Source organism: Diadema antillarum, unplaced genomic scaffold (assembly GCF_040938485.1).
Source record: "Diadema antillarum isolate AM-2024a unplaced genomic scaffold, OU_Dant_1.0 scf00000066, whole genome shotgun sequence".
NCBI classification, from domain to species: Eukaryota; Metazoa; Echinodermata; class Echinoidea; order Diadematoida; family Diadematidae; genus Diadema; species Diadema antillarum.
In genome coordinates this window covers 3,486,645-3,511,757 of record NW_027270955.1, presented here as the reverse complement: position 1 = coordinate 3,511,757, position 25,113 = coordinate 3,486,645, and the positions used below count along the sequence as shown (strand labels likewise).

At 41.5% G+C, this 25,113-nt stretch overlaps 1 protein-coding gene across 1 annotated transcript in view; it reads right to left on the bottom strand.

Annotated features, from left to right (window-relative positions):
- Positions 1-20,888, bottom strand: part of LOC139716526 (uncharacterized) — a 38,153-nt gene extending 17,265 nt beyond the window's left edge. The window contains exons 1-6 of the mRNA XM_071628066.1: positions 20,746-20,888; positions 20,228-20,259; positions 17,993-18,224; positions 11,646-12,323; positions 10,368-10,487; positions 6,395-6,572 (exon numbers count right to left, since the gene is read on the bottom strand). Coding sequence (XP_071484167.1) covers positions 6,395-6,572; positions 10,368-10,487; positions 11,646-12,323; positions 17,993-18,224; positions 20,228-20,259; positions 20,746-20,888 — 1,383 coding nt within the window. The remainder of the gene's footprint in view (positions 1-6,394; positions 6,573-10,367; positions 10,488-11,645; positions 12,324-17,992; positions 18,225-20,227; positions 20,260-20,745) is intronic.
- Positions 20,889-25,113: the final 4,225 nt, after the last annotated feature.

Here is a 25,113-nt window from a genome sequence, read left to right as displayed (position 1 = left end):
ACCCATGACTGTACTGAAAGAGCTGTGGACTAAGGAGATCCCTGAGGAGGAAACGAAGACTACGTACCAGTACGTCATCGATCTCCAAAACCGACTCGAACAGACGTGTGAACTCGCCAAAGAGGAGCTGTCCAAAGCATCAAGGAAGTACAAGACACACTTTGACGTGAAGACGAAGGAGAGAAGCTTCGAGTGCGGCGACAAAGTGCTACTCCTGTTACCGACGACGAGGAATAAGCTGCAAATGCAATGGCGAGGTCCATTCGAAGTCGTGCAGCGAATCGCCAGAGACGATTACCGACTGCTTGTGAACGGTAAGGAAAGGACCTACCACGCCAATCTCATGAAACGGTACATTGGGAGAGAAGACGATAAAGTCAACGATGTCGACAGCAAAAACCAGGGACAAGTGGAGGCGAACTACGTCAGTGTCGTGGACGACCAGGTAGATGATGACGGATTGGTGCCCATCTCATTTCCCTCCATCGAAGCGTCGGAAAGCGTGCATGACGTGAAGTGCAGTGACGAGCTAGACGAGGAGAAGATGAAGGAGGTAAAATCCCTCTTGCTGGAGTTCTCGGATGTCATGACCGATGTCCCAGGAAGGACCGACATCATCGAGCACGCCATCGAACTGAGAACGAACGAGCCGATACGTTCTCCCCATACCCAGTCCCCCGGTCACTGAAGGAGACCATCAGAGAGGAGGTCGACACCATGTTGAGGATGGGAGTGATCGAAAGGTCGACATCGCCATACGCACCCCCCGTGGTCCTTGTAAAGAAAAAGGACGGGAAGAATCGCTTCTGCGTCGACTATAGGAAGTTGAACGCCAAGACAGTTGTCGACAACGAACCAATCCCAAACATCGAAGAACTGATTGCAGAGATAGGAAATGCAAAGTTCTTCACCAAGATCGATTTGGCCAAAGGCTATTGGCAGATACCCGTGGTCGAAGAAGACCGGAAGAAGACCGCGTTTGTCACCCCAGACGGCCAATACGAGTTCAAGGTACTACCATTCGGGCTAGTAAATGCCCCAGCAGTGTTCACTCGGATGATGAGAGCTCTGCTGGAAGGCCTGCCCCATGTCGTCCATTACATCGACGACATTCTGATCTACAGTTCCTCATGGGAGGAGCACCTGAACGACATCCGACAAGTCTGCCTCCGACTACGGCAGGCTTATATTACAGCGAGACCGACAAAGTGTCATGTCGCGTGTAAGTCTGTGGAGTTCTTGGGACACATCGTAGGACAAGGAAAGATGAAACCCACCCCAGAACAGATCCAGAAGGTGATGGCGACAACGCGACCGACAACCAAGAAGGAGGTGAGAGCATTCTTGGGGCTCGTGGGATATTATCGGAAGTTTATTCCGAACATGTCCACGATCGCTGCTCCCCTCACAGACGCGACGAAGAAGAACGAGCCTGACAAGCTAAGATGGGACGAATCCCATGAGCAAGCACTGGTCGACTTCCCAATTCTAAGACTACCCGATGACGACAAGGAGTTCGTTCTACGGACCGATGCATCCGATGTGGGACTCGGCGCTGTGCTGATGCAGGAAAGCGAGGGGAAATACTTCCCCATCAGCTACGCTTCTCGAAAACTGCTGAAACGCGAGCGCGTGTACCCAATCGTAGAGCGCGAGTGTCTAGCTCTTACGTGGGCGGTCAAAAAGTTCTCGTACTTTTTGTATGGCCGAGCATTCAAGCTGCAAACTGACCACTACCCGCTTGCTCATCTAACACACGCGCGAATGCAAAACCCAAGAGTCATGCGCTGGGCGCTTGCACTGCAGGCATATCAGTATCGTGTACAGGTAAACAAAGGCTCAGAGAATGTTGGGGCTGATTACCTCAGCAGATGCCCTACTGAGTAGAAATAGAGGTGTAACAGCCCATGTTATCTCTACTATATGTGAGTTTAATCACAACGTAATTTTGCAATGAACTTATTGTTACTGTTATGTACATTGTATATTAGGAGGTACTAGGTGTTTCAAAAAACATTTTCCACTTTTGATCATTAATAGCTCAAATACTATTCATCCGATAAAACTGTCATTGATATAAATAATAGCTGAATAGTGTACAATTTGGTTAAAGGTAATTTGAATGCAAAAGCATAAATCAGTTTCATTAAATCTAAGATTGATTTTGAAGTAAGGTTTCAGATTTTGGTCAAATTTCAATCCTCTGTATAAAAATTGAACCTTGCACAGGAACCAATGATGTGTATGTGAGTGTGTGCTGACAATGGCCCTGAACAATGGACATGCCTGAACCACCTGTTGACTAGGCGTCAGTCTCGTGCTCCCAGGCACATGAATGCTTAATCAATAATTCATGTGGATTGTCCTGGGCACTGCTAGTCTGGATTCATGCACGGTAAAGGGTAAACTGCATGCACATGGAAAAAGGAAGCACACGTTTCCATGTGCTTGCAAACACCACATTCCATTCCAACTGGCAATCATTTTCAATTTTTGTTTCACATATCACTAAATTTGGGATATAAATAAGCATAAATGATCTGCAGTTCCTCATTTTAATACAACTGTCTACTAATTAAATAGTCTGGCAAATTTTTCGCTTTTTGATAAAAAGAAATCATTTTTGGTAAAGAGTTCAGCAGCATTTATCATTGGGGCGATATGTTTCACAGTAGATTTATTTAAGGATCCATTTACACAAGTGTATACTCTAATTGATTTTCTTTGCTTCCTGTCACAATGTTTACGATAGAACAGAAGGTATTCATGGTAATTTCATTTTTCAGAAGTAGGGAGAGCACTGTCGAATCCTAACGACAGTATCTGCAAGCGTTTGACTTTACACAGATACTGCCAGAGGCTGAATAAAGACTATTTGTGATGGTGGAATTTCTCATGAATAAATAATGAAGCATTCAAACCCTAACCATTGTTTAGGACCATTGTCAGGGTGTCAACCACACACTCCCATACACACCCATTGACCCCTGTGCAAAGTGAAATTTTGTACAGAGGGTTGAAAATAGAGCAAAATCTGGAACCTAACTGTGAAATTAATCATGGATTTCATGAAACTGATTTCTGTTTTCATATTCAAACCACCTTCAACCAAATTGTACACTATTCAGCTATTACTCATATCAATGACAGTGTTATCATATATAGAGTTTATGAATTATTAAGAATCAAAAGTGGGAAATGTTTTTTGAAACACCTAGTATATTGGAAAGCTATAGTATTACACACATTATGTATGCTGAGTATGAGCTAAGATATGCAGTTGACTCATACATCTCTGAAATTATTTGACTGCTCTGAATCAGACACCCCGGTATAATACCGTGCATAAGAAGGTTTTGCACATTACATTTTATTTTGTAGCAACAGCTAATGCACATAATATGCGATTAACACAGGTATCATAATATTCTCCAAGGTTATGCTGGCAAAGTGTCAATATTGTATTGTGCGGCGTAAAAAGGTAATTTTATTAATGAACTGTGGCTGGTATAATAATGCAGAGGAGCTAGTGTTAAAAGAGATATGATGTATGTTATATGTTATTGATTGAGTAATTAGCAAATGAGATTGTATAGTATACTGTGGAGTTTGTTGGTTCGATAGGAATAATCATATAAACTGTCCCCACGGACAGCAGCCGAGTATAATGTTTGATTTAGAAGAGTAATGGTGAGAAAGTGTTTATCTGTTACAGACATTGGATTTTTATTGAGAGATGAGGCTATTGTTTCAGAGCGACTGTCATCTTAAATGGGGGGTCATTTGTCACGAGCGGAGTGACAGACGCTCTTCTCCACTGAGGTCAATTTGCATGGAATTTGTAAATAAGCACTTAAGCATGTAAATTGATGCAAACTGTTTAACGTGTCAATAGAAGACATTCCAGACCGCTCTCGGTAGAGCCACGGTAGTGCTATGTGTGGCAAGGAGCGGCAGTATGACATCAGGCCGTGAAGGGGACATCACGCTGTGGTGCTGTCTCCGTGACACGTTGTAAGTGGCCACTCGGTAACGGTGACAGGGGCCGCCACCCCAGTCAGTATTAACTAGAGATGCCCACAGATAGTGGGTTTCCGGGTTTCCCGAAGGGTCAAGGACCCACTGACACTGCAAGAGGCAGGTACATAAAGGCGTCGTTGACTGTCGACCAGCTCCGAGGCAGTAAGGGAACATAGACTGTCGACTGAACTTCATTCCTGGATGCTGAGGAGACATCGCGAAGACGTCCGTCGGGAGAGCGACCACGCGAACGGCAATCGCGAAGAGTTGCTACGACAGACCACGCGACAGTCCATACCAGCACCAGCGTAACGGGGCCCCGTCATCGGCCTACATTGTCACCGTCGTACGTCATCGTCATACCTCGTCGTCATAAGCCATCGTCACACAACTTACATCCGTGACAGCCAGTTGCATAATCGAGGTGAAATAAGTCCAATTTAAGTTAAACATAATAAAGTCCTAAGAGCCATAAAGCCACTGAACAGGAAGAATTTTATGTTCGTTTTTTCCTTTTTATAATTTGCTGTAAAACCAGAAGTCATAGGCATAGACAATTAAAATATTTGAGTTTGAATGCACATGGTTTCCTCCGTTTCGTCTTGTATGAGTTACAGCCTGCCGACAGTTCTCAGAGGTTATGAAAATTCCGTTGTTCCGTTTGTTTCCATATAAAAGGATGAAAATCGGGCAAATTCTGTGACACTCACCAATTTTTCAAAAATTTGCATGCAAAAGGGATTGGCTGTCTTTAATGCTTAATACTTTTCAGTAAAATAATTACATTGGTCAAAACAATTTGCTAGGTCCATGGTCAAAACTACATGTTTTTAGGCGTAGCCATGACGACCGCTCTTGAAATCCGGGTAAAGATGTATAATATGACACTTGATACTCCACAAGTTTTTTTTTTATGATTTATTGGAATTTACTAAGACACTCACAATTCTTTGTTTTAAAGCTATGTTCTCGCTTTTTTTTTCGTAGATATTGATATGCCAATCGGTATCTGCGATGCTTCCGCCATATCGCATGATAGTCCCAATAGGTCTGCTGCACATTTGACACAGTTCTTTCACATGATTGGCAAACAATCCGGTATAGTAATAATACACTTTTTTTTTTCATGATGACACTTACAGCCAATTTCAAAACATGAAAAACAGATCACTTTTTTTTTTTTAATTTTAAATTGACCTTTCACCTCATGGCCCAACAACTTCCCATTCTAATCATTGTGCGGTAATAACGTGTAGGCTATGTACCAGATTTGGATAATAAAATATACAATGTACTTTAAGTGTATTATACGCAAAAGAGGGTATGCAGAAGAAAGTATAAACCAGCCTGAAATGTAAATTTTAGCGTTTAATGTAACCTCTACCCTTCGACCTTCGACCTCATGACCTTAAACTTCCTAGAAGCATCAGTATTAGCCAATACAATGATGCATAGTCATGATAACATACTGAGTTTCATGAAGACACCTCGAGCCATTTCCGAGATATGAACAAAAAAGTGAAGTTTTAGCATTTTCACGTGACCTTTGACCTCTAACTTTATGGCCAAAAACTTTCTCTATACAGAATATTTATCTGGTAATACACGTATAGGCCTACACAAAGTTTCATAAAAACGCATCGAGGCATTGCAGAAATATAGGAGGAAATATTATATTGGAATTTTTGTATTTGACCTTGATTATCACGCTGTAACTGCGCTAGGGGCCAATGCCCATGCACTCCAAAAATTAGTACACATGGAAGTGCGTTACAGCTCATGCGATATGCATTTACTGTAGTACATGCGCAGTATAACTCACTCCCTTTTGTTTGGTTGTTTGTTTGTTAGATGAACTTCGCTAGCAAAATCGCAACGCGATCTAAACGTACCGTCCATTTGCACAGTTGGCCGTCTAACACAGTGTCTATAACATTGCGATTTTGCTATAACATCGCGATGTTCGCTGTATTGCAACCGTGATGTCATGCAAATTTTACCTAGCGACTGTCGCAAATCGAGCTCGACGGAGAAAACATCGCATATCACAGTTCAAATTTAGCCGACTTCGCGATGGTAGATCACGTGACTAAATATTTTAAGTAATATCTGTTCACAATGCAGTACAGCTCAATTATGAGATATACAATACACTGCATTCAGTGGCCAGAGGGGTAAGGTGGCACTCTTATCTGCTGTTTCGCACTGGGGAAAGCGAACATTGCATGAAAATCGTTTCTTGTTGGCTATTCAGAACATAAAATACACCACTCCTCCATCTTCTCATCATGCAAGCGTCACGGTGTTTGTCACCTGAGATATATGGCATGCGTACAATTGTCCTCATAGCAAAGTACACAAGGACCGTTCTTACCTCTGGAATGTATCTGCGAAGCTCTTTGGTTACGTTGTAGTAGTACAGTTGCCGATTCTCTTTGCCAACGCTCACCCTGGTGCTAGCGTAGAACGGGTACTGAGAACCGAGGGGCGAGTTTTCGCGGGTCATTATCAAGGTGTTTCTGGAGTCCACGCCGTCTTCTACCAACTCTTTCCTGATAAGGTGATCAATATGCAATGGTAGGCTAACTGATTAAACGCAAAACATAATTGAGGGGGTCGGGTTCTTTGCACAAAAAGAATGCGAGAGAGTAAGAATTCAGCTCATAATGAGAAAACAAAGGAAAAGACATAACCACATAAATTGCATAAAAGTATATGGAAATATAAAAGGTAAATCATGACAGCTTTTGTAAGCTCATATCCCTTTTTTCTAAATAGTTTTCGCTTCTGTTTGAAGAAACATAGAAGAAACATATTCACGCAGAAAAAAACAACAACAAACGAATATACACAAAAAAGCCTAGTTCATGTAGACTCCAGGACCTTTGGTGGAATATTTAGTTCAGCAATAGACGACAAAGATGGTACAGCGCATGCGCTACGCATACGTCAACACGTCCGTTACCAGCACTCATTCATTTCATTTCGTTAACAAAAATACAATTATGTGTTGTTTGAAGGTTTGCATGGTGAAGTAAATGAGGAAGAAAGATTTGCGGTGACACCATGTGTATGTAGTCCTTAATCGGATCGCTGTTTGGCAGAAGAGCCTAGAAAGAGGAGAAACGAAGAGGGAAGCGACATATGGGGGTTGTGAGGAGGGCAGAAAGTGAAGAGTGGGAGACAGTAATGGGCTAGAGGTTGAAGTTGCACTAGTGGAGACGGTAGAGAAAGGAACACAGAGAGTGGTAAGGAAGAATAGTGTGAGAATCAAGTAGGATGTTCGGACATCGTTAGAAGGGGAAAGATGAAATAGAAGGGAAGAGGAAGAGGAAGGAGTTGAATGTTGGAGAATCATGGAGATAGAGGAGAGCAGTAAAGATTCATGAAACCAAGAGAAGAAAAACGAAGTCGGCGAACAGTGTGGCTATGGAATGCGGAATCAATGGAGAAAGGACGAATAACCCTTCGAAGGAAGGGTAAGTAGAGGAGAGAAGAGAATATGTTGATAGAAGGGAGAGAGAGAGAGAGAGAGGCGGGGGGGGGGGGGGGACAAAGAAAAGAAGTAGAAAAGAACAAATTGAAATTCAATACGTAAATCAGAGGGAGCTAGTATGGATCCTAGAATGAAATGCTGCTGAGAGGGAGAAAAAAAAAATTGGAAAGGAAAATTGATGACAGTTAAGTCCTGAAAAGGTTCCTGTGGGAGAAAAGCAAAAATAAATCAAAATGAGGTTAAAGTGTAGACCTGAGGAGAGAAGACAAGAGAAATAACCTGTGGAGAAATGTGTAAATTAAGTAGTGGTCCTGAAAAGGACCGTTGGGTTGTATGGAAGGAAGAAATAAAACAAAAAGAAGAAAGAAGAGAAGAGAACAGAAAAAAAAGAAGAAAAGATAAGTAGTGTAGAAACAGACAAAAGTGTAAGAGAGAGAGAGAGAGAGAGAGAGGAAAGAGAAATGAAACACTGAGTAAAGGTGCTAGTGAAAGTAGGGCAAGAAATCTAGTTATGAGAATAACTAGGAGAACCGAGGAACTTCATCCAGCAGTCCGCCAGTCAGTACCGAATGCTCTCGTCCGACGTGCTCATCAAATCAGCGACAAAGAACATCTTCGACAAGAACTCGAACATATCACAGACACACTCACCACTATCAACCAATATCCCAAGCACAAAATCAACACTCAGGCACCTTCTCATCCCAACCAAGCAACCAAGGAACAGCCCATCACAACTGTAAATCTTCCCTACCTCGGCGCCACCTCGCACAAACTACAACGCATCTTCAAGTCCGCCAACATCCAGGTCCGTCATACATCTTCCAACAAACTTCACAATTCATTGCACTCACACAAAGACAAGCACCCCAATCACAAACAACCAGGTGTCTACCGTATCCCTTGCGAATGCGGCAAAGTCTACATAGGTGAAACAGGGAGATCGCTAGAGACCAGACTGAAAGAACACAAAACATGCTACAGACGTTCGGAATGGGAAAAGTCAGCCATCGTGAAACACGCTCAACAGTCGGAACATCGCATCAACTGGGAAGACAGCAAACTCATCACATCCATCAAAAACTGGAACACACGACGCATCAGAGAAGCCATAGAAATTCACACACACGACACTGTTACACAGGATACTGGACTCCACATCAACAACATCTGGCTCCCTCTCATCAACAAACCATCGAACACCAACAATGACAACAACAACAACAACACACTCTCTCCACAGCACATTCCCCCCTCTACTTCTTCCTCTCATATCTCTTCCCCCACCTCTTCACAACAGCTCCCACGACGTCAACCGCGCCTCCCACTCACGACCACACCTATCGCTGGTTCGAGAAGACGCCCTCACCGACACAAGTCATCCACACCACCGGCGTCCACCCCAACCACTAACCCGGACTCCAATCTCCGGCCACGACCTACTAACAGCCAAGTTAGCTCTCACAGATATACTCCGCCATCAACACACACCGAGAACAATAGAACGCATCAACGACCGCAACACTCCACCAACAACCGACGCTCAGCTCGCCTGCGAGCCCGCCTCAACCGACCACTTCCATCTAGGTCCGCATTCTCCATATATAGCCCGCCTCTTCTCAGATCACGCTTCACTTCTGACGAAGGACAGTCAACCTGCCCGAAACGTCAAGTTCCTCGGTTCTCCTAGTTATTCTCATAACTAGATTTCTTGCCCTACTTTCACTAGCACCTTTACTCAGTGTTTCATTTCTCTTTCCTCTCTCTCTCTCTCTCTCTCTTACACTTTTGTCTGTTTCTACACTACTTATCTTTTCTTCTTTTTTTTTTCTGTTCTGTTCTCTTCTTTCTTCTTTTTGTTTTATTTCTTCCTTCCATACAACCCAACGGTCCTTTTCAGGACCACTACTTAATTTACACATTTCTCCACAGGTTATTTCTCTTGTCTTCTCTCCTCAGGTCTACATTTTAACCTCATTTTGATTTATTTTTGCTTTTCTCCCACAGGAACCTTTTCAGGACTTAACTGTCATCAATTTTCCTTTCCAATTTTTTTTTCTCCCTCTCAGCAGCATTTCATTCTAGGATCCATACTAGCTCCCTCTGATTTACGTATTGAATTTCAATTTGTTCTTTTCTACTTCTTTTCTTTGTCCCCCCCCCCCGCCTCTCTCTCTCTCTCTCTCCCTTCTATCAACATATTCTCTTCTCTCCTCTACTTACCCTTCCTTCGAGGGGTTATTCGTCCTTTCTCCATTGATTCCGCATTCCATAGCCACACTGTTCGCCGACTTCGTTTTTCTTCTCTTGGTTTCATGAATCTTTACTGCTCTCCTCTATCTCCATGATTCTCCAACATTCAACTCCTTCCTCTTCCTCTTCCCTTCTATTTCATCTTTCCCCTTCTAACGATGTCCGAACATCCTACTTGATTCTCACACTATTCTTCCTTACCACTCTCTGTGTTCCTTTCTCTACCGTCTCCACTAGTGCAACTTCAACCTCTAGCCCATTACTGTCTCCCACTCTTCACTTTCTGCCCTCCTCACAACCCCCATATGTCGCTTCCCTCTTCGTTTCTCCTCTTTCTAGGCTCTTCTGCCAAACAGCGATCCGATTAAGGACTACATACACATGGTGTCACCGCAAATCTTTCTTCCTCAAAAATACAATTGCAATAAGACATTTGGATACACACAACTGCACAAAATCTGTACAACATTGTGATTGAGGAAAATACAGTTAACTGAAATACAAAGTGGTTGTGACTTTTATTACAATCCGACCCTATTCGACGTAGCGATTTCAATGTTTCGTTGTATTATACTTTATAAATTGAATTTCAGCCTACCTGATGAGTTCTAGATTTGTCCTATTGACGTGCCAGTCGTGCTGTAGCAGTTTGTTGTACAGAAAGAGCCGCTCCGAGTCAGGGTCATCGAACTTCCAGAGCCCCTCCGTCAAATACGGTCTGTAACATAGCATGTGGGAACATACGCACACACACGCACACACACACACACACACACACACACACACACACACACAGAGAGAGAGAGAGAGAGAGAGAGAGAGAGAAAACAGGAGAAAGGAAAACCAAACGTTAGTCTCCTATACAGCCATTCAATTGTGATATGCCTGACATTTATACAAATTTTCAACTGACTGTTCTTGAGTACTTGAAAAACATATCAGATCTATTCATGTCTAAAATTATGTAATTCAGTGACCCTGGACCTTTGGGTTGCCCCCAAGTGGAACATGCATGGTGACCATTTGTATAAAGATATAATCTCCTTAGCCATAGTACATGCCAAGTTTGGTAAGAATTTGACCAAGAGTTTTTGAGAAGAAGATGAAGTGATGAAAATTGGCCCACTTTGCCCCCGCCCCCCCCTAAAAAAAAAAGAAAAGAAAAAAAAGAAGGGCCCCAACAGGGCATCTCCAGATCGAAAGAATATGATTATATTCAAACTTGAATTTGTACTCACATCGCTTTTATAGATGAAACATTTTATAAAGACTCTCTAATTTCGTTTGGCATAATGCCCGTTGGTACTTAAGAAATCTTCACTACAATCAGAAGGAGACCCTTGTAGAGCTATAAAAGTTAGTACTTTAAGTACCTCAATTGGTGACTGTAATTTCAGGTTGTCACCCAAGTTTTCCAAGGGATTGTAGAACTCTTTAATCAGAGAATCCTTAAACAGAATATTACAACCAAAAATGATCGAGCTAAAAGATGCTCCCATTTGGGTGCGGGTGGCATAGTGGGGACCAATTTTATTTTTCTTTCTTGAAAACACATAATCATAATTTTCTATAAAACCAGAAATGTTCTGAATTTATTTGTTTGTTCATTTCCATCTGAAATGATTGCTGGATAGCCGATATTCAGTTACACTAAGCTGGTCTTCCATGGGGTCTAGTGGATGCCCCTTGAGTTATTCTACTTTCAAGTCGTTTTATTTTTTTTCACAAAGGTATTCCCAACTCTGCCCGCTTAATTTGAAATGTTGCTCGACGGACGCACCCTCAGGTTAGCGTTTCACTACAGTAACATCATAGAAATTCGTTCAAACGTCAAGATTCTTTGAGTAAATTTGAAGAAACTGCGGTCGGAACTCACCCTTTGTTTGTGACGTTGGCTAGGTGCACCGTCCTCGCTCGATAGTTCCCCTTGAGTAAGTCGCTGTACCATATTTCATCGTAGGCGGCGCGCTGATTTTCAACAGGATTTCCTTTTTCGTCGACGATCAAGGTCTTTACACCGATCTGCTCTTGTTTGATCACCTTCCCGTTCCGAATGGTTTTCCGAATTAGCCGTACCTGTTTTTTCTTCAGCATCGTCGACGAGGGTGCCTTTCGGGCCGGATCCACCTTCCGAGGCTCGTCTTTCGCAACCTCTTTCTGCGGCTCAACTGCTGCAACTTTACGTTGTAGGACTAAGGCATTAGTGTCATTGCCGCGCTCCAAACTTACTTTCGCTCGAGGCTCTTCGTCAGCTATAACATCAGGATCTTCCCTCCCGTCTGCAATGGTTTCCCGCCTCGCGAAGGTATCCTTCTCTTCGACGTCTTCCCGCCCTGCCTTGGATTCCCATCCTTCATCATTGGAACGTAGCACTGGATCAAGAGGTGCTCCTGCTGCGTTCGGGTTCGCGGCTTCCGCAGGTTCACCAGCTCCGCCTACCGCTTGTTCGTGAGAAAATAACTCGCCCTGCTTCAGTCCTCGGGACCGTTCTTGGGCTTCTTCGTGCTGCCTGGCATGAGACGTTCCCCCGACTTCTCTTTCAAGTCTCAAAGACCTTCGGAGTAGAAACAAGATATAAGCATGACGCTACATAGACAATGCAAAATGTCCTGTTACGCCGACATTGGTAATGAGGCTAACCAAACCAAGAGTCATAGTCATCAACACCACGATAGGTATAGCTTCCTTTTTCAATGATTCCAGGCGGCACTGCGATTTTCATTTTGATTTAGCAATAAGCTGAATGTGAGAAAAATAGGAGTCAATGCAGTTGGTCTTTCACACACACTTCAGAGAATCTACACAATTTTCATGGGATTTCCTGTGGATGACAGTGTTTGCAACCGATTACAGATCCATTTACTGTTGAGTCAGTGAGTGACATTTCTAAATCACGGAGGTCGAAAAGGCAACCATGTCCTTGAGAAACAGCAAGGTTTGTGGCCTGGAGAGAATCTCTGCAGAAACGCTTGCGGAGGACCAATAAGACAACTTCTAGGCAAGATTATTGATATAGCGTGGTTTTAACGAAATACTCCTGAGGACTGAAGCAAAGGTGTCATCACCACAGTGGACAAGAAGGGAGACAAACTAGATCCTGTCAAAACCTTAACCTGATCTTTATTCCTGGGGAAGTTTTCTGCAGAATGATATTGATTAGATAGGAAGCAGGAAACCATAGACAAGTATCAAACCGAGGACCAATATGGATTCCGTAGTTCTATAAAGGCACCACAAAAGCTCTGTTTGTCGTTCGCCCGGTGTTTGAAAAGGCTAAGGAGGCTAAGGAAGATAGGGAACGTACACTGAAACATTGCTAACTTCAAAGCAGCACTCAATTCCAATTGGCGAGAAACCCTCTGGAAGTGCCTTCGTTCCACCGGAACAGACCAAGCATCACTGTATCACTGCATCACGTGTTCGAGGCTACATGTATAACAGACAGAGTGCTATGAGCTATTGAATGGAATGATCATCAGCTTGTTCCGAGTAGATACTGGTGTTAGAAAACAGATGTCTACATGTACTCTCGCCTAGCCTCTTCAATCTATTTTGGAATTTAACATGAAAGATCTGCGGAAAATGGACGATGATACATAATACATATCCAATTGGAGGAGTTAAAGGACAAGTTCACCTTCATAAACATAAGGATTGAGAGAATGTAGCAATATTAGTAGAACACATCATTGAAAGTTTGAGGAAAATCGGACAATCCGTTCAAAAGTTATGAATTTTTGAAGTTTTTGTGCAGTAACCGCTGGATGAGAAGACTACTGCAGTGTATGAAAAACTTAGATGTCACATGCGTACAACAATATAAGGAAAATATAAAGAGATTTTCACAAAATTTCTTCTTTTGAAAAAAGTACACATTCCCTTGACTCGTTACCGACATATGTTATGGGTATTCCCCCTGCCCTTTAGAAAAGGGCAAGTCAAGTGCTCTTTTATTATGCGAAAAAAGTGAAAATATGTTAAATTTTCTTTACATTTTCTTTATACTGTTGTACGCATATGACTCATAAGCTATAGTAGTCTCCTCATACAGCGGTTCCAACACAAAAATTTGAAAAATTCATAACTTTTGCATCGATTGTCCAATTTTCCTCAAACTTTCACTGATGTGTTCTACTAATATTGCTGCATTCTCTCAATCCTTATGTTTATAAGGGTGAACTTGTCCTTTAAGCATCACAAAATCCGCTACGCAGATGACACCACCCTCTTAGATATAATTATTCTTTTACAACTACAGATCTCTACCAATGAACTGGAGAATGCATGTAGCAAAAGGAGAATGAAGATCAATCCAACAATATGCAATATCCTTACTGAGGACAGTTGAGACATCACACCTGATATTCTCCCGTCGACAAAGTTCAAGGGAGGCAATGTCCCATCTGTTACGGCTGACATCAAAAGGTTCACAAGACTCGCAGCTTGGGCATTTGGCAGGCATATGAATACTGTACCGTCATTAATATTGTCCCTATGACGGTCTTGTTTGTGATTTCTCCTCTTCTTTCTCATTCTCTTCTCCTTGTGTGTGTTTGTGTTCGTGCGTGCAGGCACGCTTGACCAGGCGCACTTGCGTGCGTGCAGTGTGTGTGTGTGTGTGAATGTAACAGCCTGTGTTTGATTTCTTTCGGTAAACCTACTCCCACAAGCATCTGTTTCTACGTAGATTCCTTCCACACACAATTTTATTAATCCGTTATGAATGTACCCTTGAGAATGATTTCAATTGATTTTGTGCTACGTAAATGCAATTCGTAAATACTGAACTTATAACTTATAGTAATATTTATGTATTACTTTACATTGTCATGGATGGATGTTGTAGTAACAGAACACTGTATGATTTGTGTGGAAACGTAATAAATGAAATGAAATGAAATGAAATGAAATGAAGTGAAATATTCTGCCCAAACGCCCCAAACCGTCCAAACCGATCGATGAATCGTCAAATGCCACAGTACATGAAAGCGTTTCTGGCTACTCCATTCCTGTCACTTGTAACTTTAATACATCTCAGCTATCTATCAGTGTTCCCTTCTATATCTGCGAACATGACGCAAATCTCTCGTTCGAAGAGGCTACACCCCCGTAAATAATGCCAGTGCATATCTTGGCAATCAATGACTTAAAATCAAAGATATAAAACACCTGTTTCTTGACCCTGGCCTAATCTAAGCATCAGTCATCGCCACAGCACTACAGGAGGGGGGGGGGGGGGGGCACCGCGAGAGGAGGAGATTGTTTTGGTTTTGGCATGGGCTATGTAGCTCCATGGTGCGTGTGTGTGTGTGTACGTGTGTGTGTGTGAGTGTAGACATTCAGCGTATGCAGACAGAGCATGCCTGTACTGCAGTGACTGGAACTATTGTCCCTTCTCCCTCCCCCATCAGATCGTCTCCCCCCCCCCTCTCTCTCTCTCTCTCCCTCTCTCTCTCTCTTTCTCAGCAGGCTGATTGTAACCAGGGAGGTAGTCTCACCTCCCCGTTGTAACTCACTGCCAAATAGCACATTGTCAGCACCGGCAAACTGGCAATGCTCTCCTTCTTATTCATGTATTTTCGTTATTTACGGGTCAATTTTTTTCGTTCGAAATGTAAAATGGATGACCATAGAATTTCTCAATAGAATATAAAATTGAAAACTTTAGAAAGGATAGAGAAAATTGAGTTCACTTTATATGAATGGTCTGCCACAGGCAGATATCCTTATCATGCTCTTACGTAATACGACAGCTGCTTTCTCAATGATCCAGTCAGCAGGCTGATTGTAACCAGGGAGGTAGTCTCACCTCCCCGTTGTAACTCACTGCCAAATAGCACATTGTCAGCACCGGCAAACTGGTAATGCTCTCCTTCTTATTCCTGTATTTTCGTTATTTACGGGTCAATTTTTTTCGTTCGAAATGTAAAATGGATGACCATAGAATTTCTCAATAGAATATAAAATTGAAAACTTTAAAAAGGATAGAGAAAATTGAGTTCACTTTGAATGGTCTGCCACAGGCAGATATCCTTATCATGCTCTTACGTAATACGACAGCTGGCTGGAGTCATCAAACCCTGGCTTGGCCTCCAGGTTTGTCACGTCTGAGCAGAAAGTTTATTTGCAATGGACAAGTACTTCGACTCCCAACTCCCAAACGACAAATATACGCACCCCACTTTGGGGAACCCCAGTTGGGGACTCGCCTCAAACGAGGGATTGACGGCATGAAATTCTAAGCTTCTGTAACTGTTTTGCTTACAAATGCCATGCTGCTACATAAATGTGTAGCTACTGGTCATTTAACCCTCTGTGTGCCATATCTACCCTGGCCAGTATGTGTAATTTCCACACATTAATGGAACAGAAAGGATTAAAAGAAAAATAATCACAGATTTGTCAAGCAAATTATATCAAAGCAAAGTTTGGCATTTTCTGCAATAACTCTGCTCCTTTCATGTCCAGGGTAACAAACAAATTTATAAAAGCTGAATGGATTTGAAAAACAAAATGTTTTCCCAAACCATGACTACGTTGCTGTATCTGAATATTGTGGCAAACAGCCGGTTTACACTATGGCCAATAAAGAGTGATGTGAGTTTGCTATGTAATCACCCCTTCTCATTGTGATTTGCGATGAATTTTGAGAACATTCTTATTCGTCACCCTAGTCACTATACATTCTGGAGCTCTGTACCGATTATAACCAATACATAGATGTTGAAATGCAAAAGTAAAAAAAAAAATCTTTCGGAAGTCACCTTTTTGATAAAAAAACCGCTAAATGCAAAACTTTGACGATTGCAGACTGAAAAAGCATTTTTTAAAGACAATGTTTGAGTGGGCAGAGGTGGCAATATCGGAGGGACAAAAGAAGCCTGTACTTTGAATGTTAGTTAATTTGTATGAACATGTTAATACCGACTCTGTGGCAAGGCACATGCAGTTGTTACGCACCTAGACAACCGTGACAAGCTCGTCACGGCAAGTTTGCCTACGGTACTGTCTGTCAGTAACAGGATGAAGCAGCTGAAGACGTGCGTGGATGGAAATGTATCTTCGTAGAAGTCACGGTTCTTTTCTAGTATTGTGTTTCCCCCCCCCCCCCCCCGCACTTTACTAATTGGAGTAAAACATCTAAGTTCCGACAAGGACTCGGGGCCTATACGTAAACGGTCTACACAACGAAGTGAAAGGCAAAAATTTTTGTTTTATTATCGCGCGAGCAAGCGGAGCCAAGGACGAGTTATTTTTATGCCTGTGTTGCCTCATCTGTTCAGAGTGATCAAAGTAAACAGATGCTTCGCCTTTTTGAGTTATGGAATTTGCCAGATGAAGCGCTGGAAAGGTGTAAGGGGAAATTTCTCTTTCACTGTGTTACTAACATTTCAGTATAATACTTTGTGCATAACTTTGTAACCAACACTATGTGTAGGGGGAAAATGTATTCATGACACAATACGATAGATGTATTACGCTGGACCACAGTCATCGGCCAGCGTGTCGGCCACTACGACGAGTGTGTGCGCTCAGAATCCAAACAGTTTATAATAGCATACAGGATAGTTACGTTCATGTTTTATTCCGATAAAGTCTGCTTCTCACACAGCACATGAAATATTACAACGGATTGCCCGTTGCTTAGGCATAGGCCTACATGAATTGATGATAGGTCGGTCAATCCTCGGGTGGCTTTGAACTTGACATAAGTATCCTCAGCTATCTTATGATGAAGGAAATATAATTTCAGGCTAAGTTATTTTATTAGTTTCCTACATTTTGTAGATATTTTCAAGGACGTATAAAAACTAGCAAGTCCACCCAACTATACTTTCATTTCCATACAAGAAATGCTCTTTGACATGTAAACTGTTGCTCTGTTGACCGAGTCGCTCAGGCTAGCCTAAGTCAAGGCGTCTGATTTTTAAGAGAGACTTTTGTAATAAAGGTATGCGAAGAAGGCCTATACTTATCGATAAACTGATCTATTGAATGCATTGTCAACGTAATTGAAAACTTGACACACGTTCGGGCGTTGTAACAATAATAGAGATAATGATCGAATTAACAGCTATAAAAACAATGGTCAAAGCAATTGTAATGACGATAATGATAATAATGATGATAATATTGATGATAATCAATGACTCAGCGTTCTCTTTTCGTATTCTAATTCCGCCAAAACTCAAGCAGTCCACCTATCCTGGTTTTAAAACTGACCCTATCGAATTGGCTCTCTCGCTGCGTATTCCTGCCCTCAGTTCGAGTCCATCCCGTCGCACTTTTGTCCTCTCCAACATGTCTCTTGCCTCCAGCGCCCCGAGGTCTCCGTGAGAGGACGATATTCGTGACGTCGCTAGGGTGATGATGAGGAGGGATGCCACGCCTAGCAACGCGAACCGCTTCAGTACCACCACTGGCCTCCGTAGCTTGAATAAGCGCATCGTGTTGACTAGAATGGAAACGAAAGAAAAGGAAAGTGATGAATTCTGTATGGTTACGTTGAAGCCTGATAACGTTGATCCTTACGTTGGTCAGCGAGTCAGTGCATGACCGAAGGTTAACTTTCTCCCAACAGAACATGTTCAGTGCGCTTTCCTTTCATTAGGTGATCCGAAATCTTTCTTTATTTTTCTTCAAATCTTGTGCATAGGATAACTCAAAAAGTCCTTCGACTGTCACCATCAAACTTACTCCATCTAATGTGTATCATGTCCTGCGGACGATGAATCTATAATGTATCAATGTGATCAGTCATCCATGACGTAAGTATGACGTCATTATCTAAAAATCACGTTCTCAATCGTAATTATCTAGGCGGAGCAATCTCCTCGGGTCATAGCGTGGAGGTTGAGATACTTCGGGATAACAATATCAACCATGCCCCGAAACAAAAAGTACATATCTATAAAATATACGATGCAAAGAAGAACTAGGCTAGATAGGAATTACATTAAAAAAAAATACGTGCGCGAGAAAATAGAAGAGACATAATATAATTATGCTTTGCAACAATGGCGTAGACAGGTCTTCTTAGGGTGGGATTTCACGGAGCACGCGAACGATTTGCGAAGGACGCGAATGACAAAATCCAACATTCGGAAAAGTTTTTCTCCGAATGTTTTCCGACAATGAAGCCGAAAACTATTCTTGCGCAATTTGTGCGAAGTTTCCACGACGTATGTGCGAATGTCGTGTGTATCATTGCTAAAGTACAGCATGTTACGTACACGAAGAACACGCGACGGAAATGCGAACAACGAAAAATTTTCAATAATTATGAGAGAAAATGTACCCAAGGAGAGGTGGAAGCTGTCTTGAGTTGAATTTTTTTCTTTCCTCTATTTCTCCTTTCTTTTTCTCTCATTTTTCTATTGTGTGCTTGCCTACATTTTTTTTTCCTAGGACGTATCTCCCTAGTAAATCATATGATCTTTTTTTTTGCAGTTCCTCCAACACATAATCTCTATACTTCAAATAAAATTGTACATACTTTAGATTAATTTTAAGTGTATTCTGCGATTTTTTTTTGTATATCAAACATTTCTTTCTCTTTGCTAGTCTTTAATTTCTTTTGTTACTATAGCTGTTAATAATTGTTTGATGTTTAGGTGTATGCTACGATTTTTATTTGTAGAAAACGTACAGGTCATACATCCCCCAAACGTACGCTAAACGTTCGCGAGAATGTCTCAAAAGGTACGCGAACAGTTTGCGATTACGTCGTAAAATGATCGGAAAAACTTCGCAGATTTCGCGTAACATACGCGAGACATTCTCCAAAGTTTCGGAGTCTGTTTGGAGTTTCACGAACATTTTGCGAACATCGCGCGTGTCTTGCGAAGGTCTTGCGCATATGACGAGGCTTTAAAGACACTTTCGAGAACAATTCACGAGCAAATCACGACCAAGTGTGCGGAAAAGGTTCGCAGAAAATTTCAAACTTTATTGAAATTCTCGCCGAAGTAAAAACGACATTCGCGAACAATTGACGACGCTTCCGAACCCTCACGTTCGTTTGGCGATCTTTTGCAGACCAAAATGCGAATGCTGGATTTTGCCATTCGCGTCCTTCGCAAATCGTTCGCGTGCTCCGTGAAATCCCACCCTTACCTATAGGGAGTACGATTTGCAATCACAATGTATGTTCAAACAACCACATTTACACACATACACACACCCCCCCCTCTCTCTCTCTCTCTCTCACAAACACAAACACACACACGCACACACACACAATCAATATACATTGCCGCAGGCAGGAAAAGTGGCAGGGACATTTTTTTTTTTTTTTGCTATAAGAGGAGCAACAAGCGTATTCACCCTCCTACACATGAGGGAGCTTTTGCATTTTTTGACCTGAAATTAAACGATCTGAAGCATACTTTAGCGGAATTTCAAAGTGAAAACCCTTCTTGCACCATTTCATATTGCTGACAATATCAAGAAACTTACCTGGCTGACGCGATTTTCCGAGATGATGAGTTCTTTTGGAGTATTTTGAGATCAAACCGACTTTTATTCCAGATGGATTCAGACTAACTCTGTCCAAGGGAGAACTCAGCCCTATGGTTCGTGATCGCCATATTTTATACGTAGGCGCATGTTCAGTTCGTAAGCGCGCCAAATAAAAGGGGCTATTTGATGCGCGCGTTGTATCAACTCGGCCCATAACTTCGACCAGCCAGAAAGCGAAGCGCTCCGAAAGTACAACATTGTACAATCCAGAGGGACAACTCGGCCGCGCCGTCAACTTAAAGCGAGGCCGAGTTGTCCCTGAGTCCGAGTTTATAGTCTGACCCCGTTCTGAGATTGCGGCTCCGGCAAATCTTTTTTGGTTAATGTTTTGCATTTTCATCGTTACCCAACGAATGTCTTGTTAATATAGCATTATTCCACACATTACATTCTTCTTTTTCTTCTTAGGTATGAGTCAGCTATGCAAGTTGGATCAGGCGTTGCAGCCAGCTCACTGTATCGGGGTCGGGTTGGTCAGATTGGTGGTGGTGCTTTCTGGTTGGCTGAGGGTAGAGCAGTTGTGGATTACATGGTGTGCAGTCTGGTAGGGGTGTCCACAGATACTAGCTGCCGAAGGGTGCAGGCCCCAGCGATTCATGTTCTGATTGAAACGCCCAATACCAGTTCGTAATCGGTTCAGGGTAACTCATTCTTTGCGGACTAGTTCTGTTCCGGGTGGCAATAGTGTATTTGGGTGGACTGTAAATTGGGTGGGAAGTTTGATTTCCTGCCAGCGGGCTCGCCATGCTTCGAGCGCGTTGAAGTTGGACTGCTGCAAAGGGTTGTGGTACGGCGAGAGAAAGGGCGACGGGAAGGTACAATTGTAGTCGGTGGTCGTGTGGTTGGGAATCTGGGCAAAGTTGTGAAGGGGGTGTCCTGGATCCCAGTGAGGCTTTTTTCACCAGGCTGTGGGTTAACTGCTCTCTGCGTAGGTCTGCGGATGCTACATTGTCAGCTAGCACAGGGAGGAGCTCAGATGGAGTGGGCCTTATACACAGCCGGTGATGATTCCCAGTGTCTCATTGAGCCTGGTGTCAAGCTTGTGTGTATGCACGCTCCTGCACCATGCCGGGGCAGCATACTCTGTAGCATACCAGGGCAAGGGCTTCAGTACGAAGTGTGGATGTGTTGGCTCCCCAGGATGACCCTGCTGGCGACGAAGGAGGTTGTTTCTGGATGACACTTTGGCTTTCAGTGACTCAAGGTGATGTTTGAATGTCAGCTGCCGGTCTAGCTTTATCCCGAGATATGTTCAGGTGGGATTATTTGGCAGAGGTAAATCGTTAATTAGACATTTGTGTGTACATTTTGGAGCGAAATTCGAAATATTTTTCCTTTCAGGTTTCTTTTTTTTTTCAATCAGAAAGTGAGAAATAGTCATGCAGGACAATGTGGAAAGCTAAAGTGGTATTTCCGCGTGTTAGCCTTTTTTGTTGGGTGTGCTACCTTTATGGAGGTGGAACTGGCAGGGAGAATGTATGCGGAGTGTCTACAAATTAAGGAAACACATGAAAGAGGGAGCCTTTGTGTTTGTAGAATTGAAATTCAATGATCTGGTGCACATTTCGATGGAATTTAAAGAAATTTTTCCAAAAAAAAAAGGTTAGAAAAGTAAATATTAACGGATGTGCTAGCAGTAACGGTTCAGTTGGGAGATGTTTTTAGGAAGAGCGACGGTGACGCGCACGTCAATTACAATCATATAGGCGTTCGCTTATTACTGTGTGTCATTTACTGGATCATGTGATCAAGGTGATGATAGTGATGATGACAATAACAGGATAGATTTATGTACTTACACTATCCCCGTTGTATATTCTAAAAAATAAAATGGTTAATCAACAGTTTAGACGTCGTCTCTCCTCCAACCTTTCCGAAAATAAGTGTTAGATTTAACACTCAAAATATTGTATTTATCATTTCTGAATTGGTACGTGTTACAGAAAAAGTTTCCCATCTTTGATCCTTAGTAGAACACTGACATTGATATGAACAACAGTTGATTAGTGTACAGTTTTGTTAGAGGTAATCTAAAGATGAAAACATAACTCAGTTTCTTTATGATTTAAGATTAATTTCAAGGCAAGAGTTCTCATTTTTCTCTATTTTCAACCCTCTGTACAAACCTTCACTTTGCACAGGAGTCAACTGGTGCGTATGGGAGTGTGTGGTTAACACCCAGACAATGGTCCTGGACAATGGGCGGGGTTTGAATGCTTTATCATTGTACATTCGTTCATGAGAGATTCTGCTATCACAGCAGCTATAGTCTTCATTCATCCTGAAACGTAATGTATGCAAGTACATGAAAACATGTGCTTACTTATTTTATGAGCACGCATTTCACTCTTTACCATGAATTCAGACTGGCAGTGCCCAGGGCAATCAATCATTAATTATAGATTATTCTTAAGTGCCTTGGAGCAATACACCAGAGCCTAATCAACAGAGCTGTGAACAGATGATATCCATGTCCATTGTTCTGAACATGCAGGTGATATTCATGCCCACTGTTCAGTTCAAGGTCATTGTAAGCACAAACTCACATACACAATATCATTGATTTCTGTGTAGTGTTCAAATTCTGTACAGAGGGTTAAAATTTGACCAAATCTGGAATCCAACTTTTACTTTAATCATGAATGTCATGAAACCGATTCATGTTTTCATATTCAAATCACTTTCAACTAAATTGTACCATTATCAGCTATTAATCATACCAATGACAGTGTTAACTAAAACATAGTCTTGGAACTATAAGGATCAAAAGTGGGAAGTGTTTTATCTAACAGCTAGTAGTTCAACATTTTGAGTGTAAATCTAACATCTCTGACACGTCTGAGTGCTAAATGTGAACGCTGGAAGATTAACATCTAAAATGTTGATTTTCCTTTCATTTTTTTTTTACAGTGTATATACGGGTATCTTGTTAAACATTTAAAAACCCCGTCCCAATAGAGACATAAGATTTTTTGTTTGTTTGTTTGTTTGTTTTTTAGAGACCAGATATATCGAAATAAAGACTTGGAGAAGACAACGAAGATGACGATAATTATGAAGATGATGATGATGATGATGATGCTGATAACAATTATAGCAATTGTGATAATGATAATAGTAGTAAAAATGATGAATATGATAACAATGATAACAATGATAGCAATAGTGATAATAATGATAATGTTGATAACGATGCAAACCTGGGGGAGGGGTGAGTTTGTTCATGTTATCCCCCACCTTGTAATCTGGGGGACGCTTGCCCCCTCCTCCCCCTCTCTCGCTCTGTCTGCGCCCCTGCTTTGCAAGAATGACAGTTGAAGAAGTCAATAAATTGATCAACTAAAAAGCAAATGTTGCAGAACGTAGATCAAATTGAAGGGTGTGCACAGTTAGAACTTTTGTCAGCTGTAACAATAAAAGCATATTGCCTTCAGTACTTGAGAAGAAAATGAACATGAAAAATGAGATACCAACGCAGTGGCACATACACAATTAATTAGCCCGTGTGAACCCGGAAATAAAGTGACGAAATAATACATACAAACACACACAATAGGTCCCGACATGCAAAAAAAAAAGAAGAAAAAATGCCACATAAATAAAGTATTCAATATTGTAGAAGAGCAAAGAACACAATGACATTGTAACACACAGAAGAAAGAAAAAAACTTTAAAGAGGAAGGGAAAAAGAACAGGGAAGATTTGAAAGAGGTCTCTGAGTCACGCCATTCCAGACATCAGGACAGGTGAAGATATAAATCTGAGATTGTTTTTTATTTTGTTTTGTTTAAACACAATTAACATGGTAACTATAGTATTATTTGTCCAATATCTTCTCAGCTTGCATTTGAATTGAGAATGATAATAGAAGATTATTTTAAACTCTTTTACATCTATGCTTTTCCAGAATCTGCTTAATATCATAGAAACAAATGGATTTCGGGTATGTTCTGTTCATTGTGTGTATAATACATTAAGCCACGTGCCGTGATATCGGTCTCTTGGGCCTTTTTTTTGCCAGGCGTCGGTCTCATGGGCCCTTTTTTTTTGCCTATACAGTGTCGGACTCATGGGCCTTATTTACCAAGTGTCGAGTTCGCAGACTGTATAACTTGTGAGCTGTATGACGACTCGTGGGATGTATGACTCGTGGGTGTCGGTATTGTGACGTGCACCCTACAATATCCCATGGCATAAGGGTAGAATGATATTTTTTTTTTTCAACTACACAATACATTATTTACAGCTTAAAGACATTGTTAGTTGTTTGGTGACATTTTGTACGCTCCCGAATCTGCTCTGGCCTCTGCATACTAAGACTTCATTATTATTATTATTATTGTTATTATTATTATCATTATTATCATTATTATTATTATTATTAATAATAATTTTATTATTATTATTATCATTGATTATTATAATAATAATGATAATAATAATAATTATTATTATTATTATTATTATTATTATTATTATTATTATTATTATTATCATTATTCATTATTTATCATCATTTTTATTGAGAGTTACAGCACACTTCGGCTATTAGTGCTATGGGAGCATAATTATAAAGCTGATGTATCCCTTTAAATCATCACTGACTATTAATACCGTTGTGTTTTGAAACGATATGTTGCTGCACATGGTAAACTTTCCTTCTTTTACTATTTTCACTGTGCACCGATGAATATCTGGATATCCCGTATAACCTTTTATATCATGTTTTTCAGTTATTATCATTTCGCCAGACATGTTTAAAGTCTTAGAAAAAGTAAAACGTAAGCATCCAGAAATCAATCAAACAAACAATATTGTGAGCA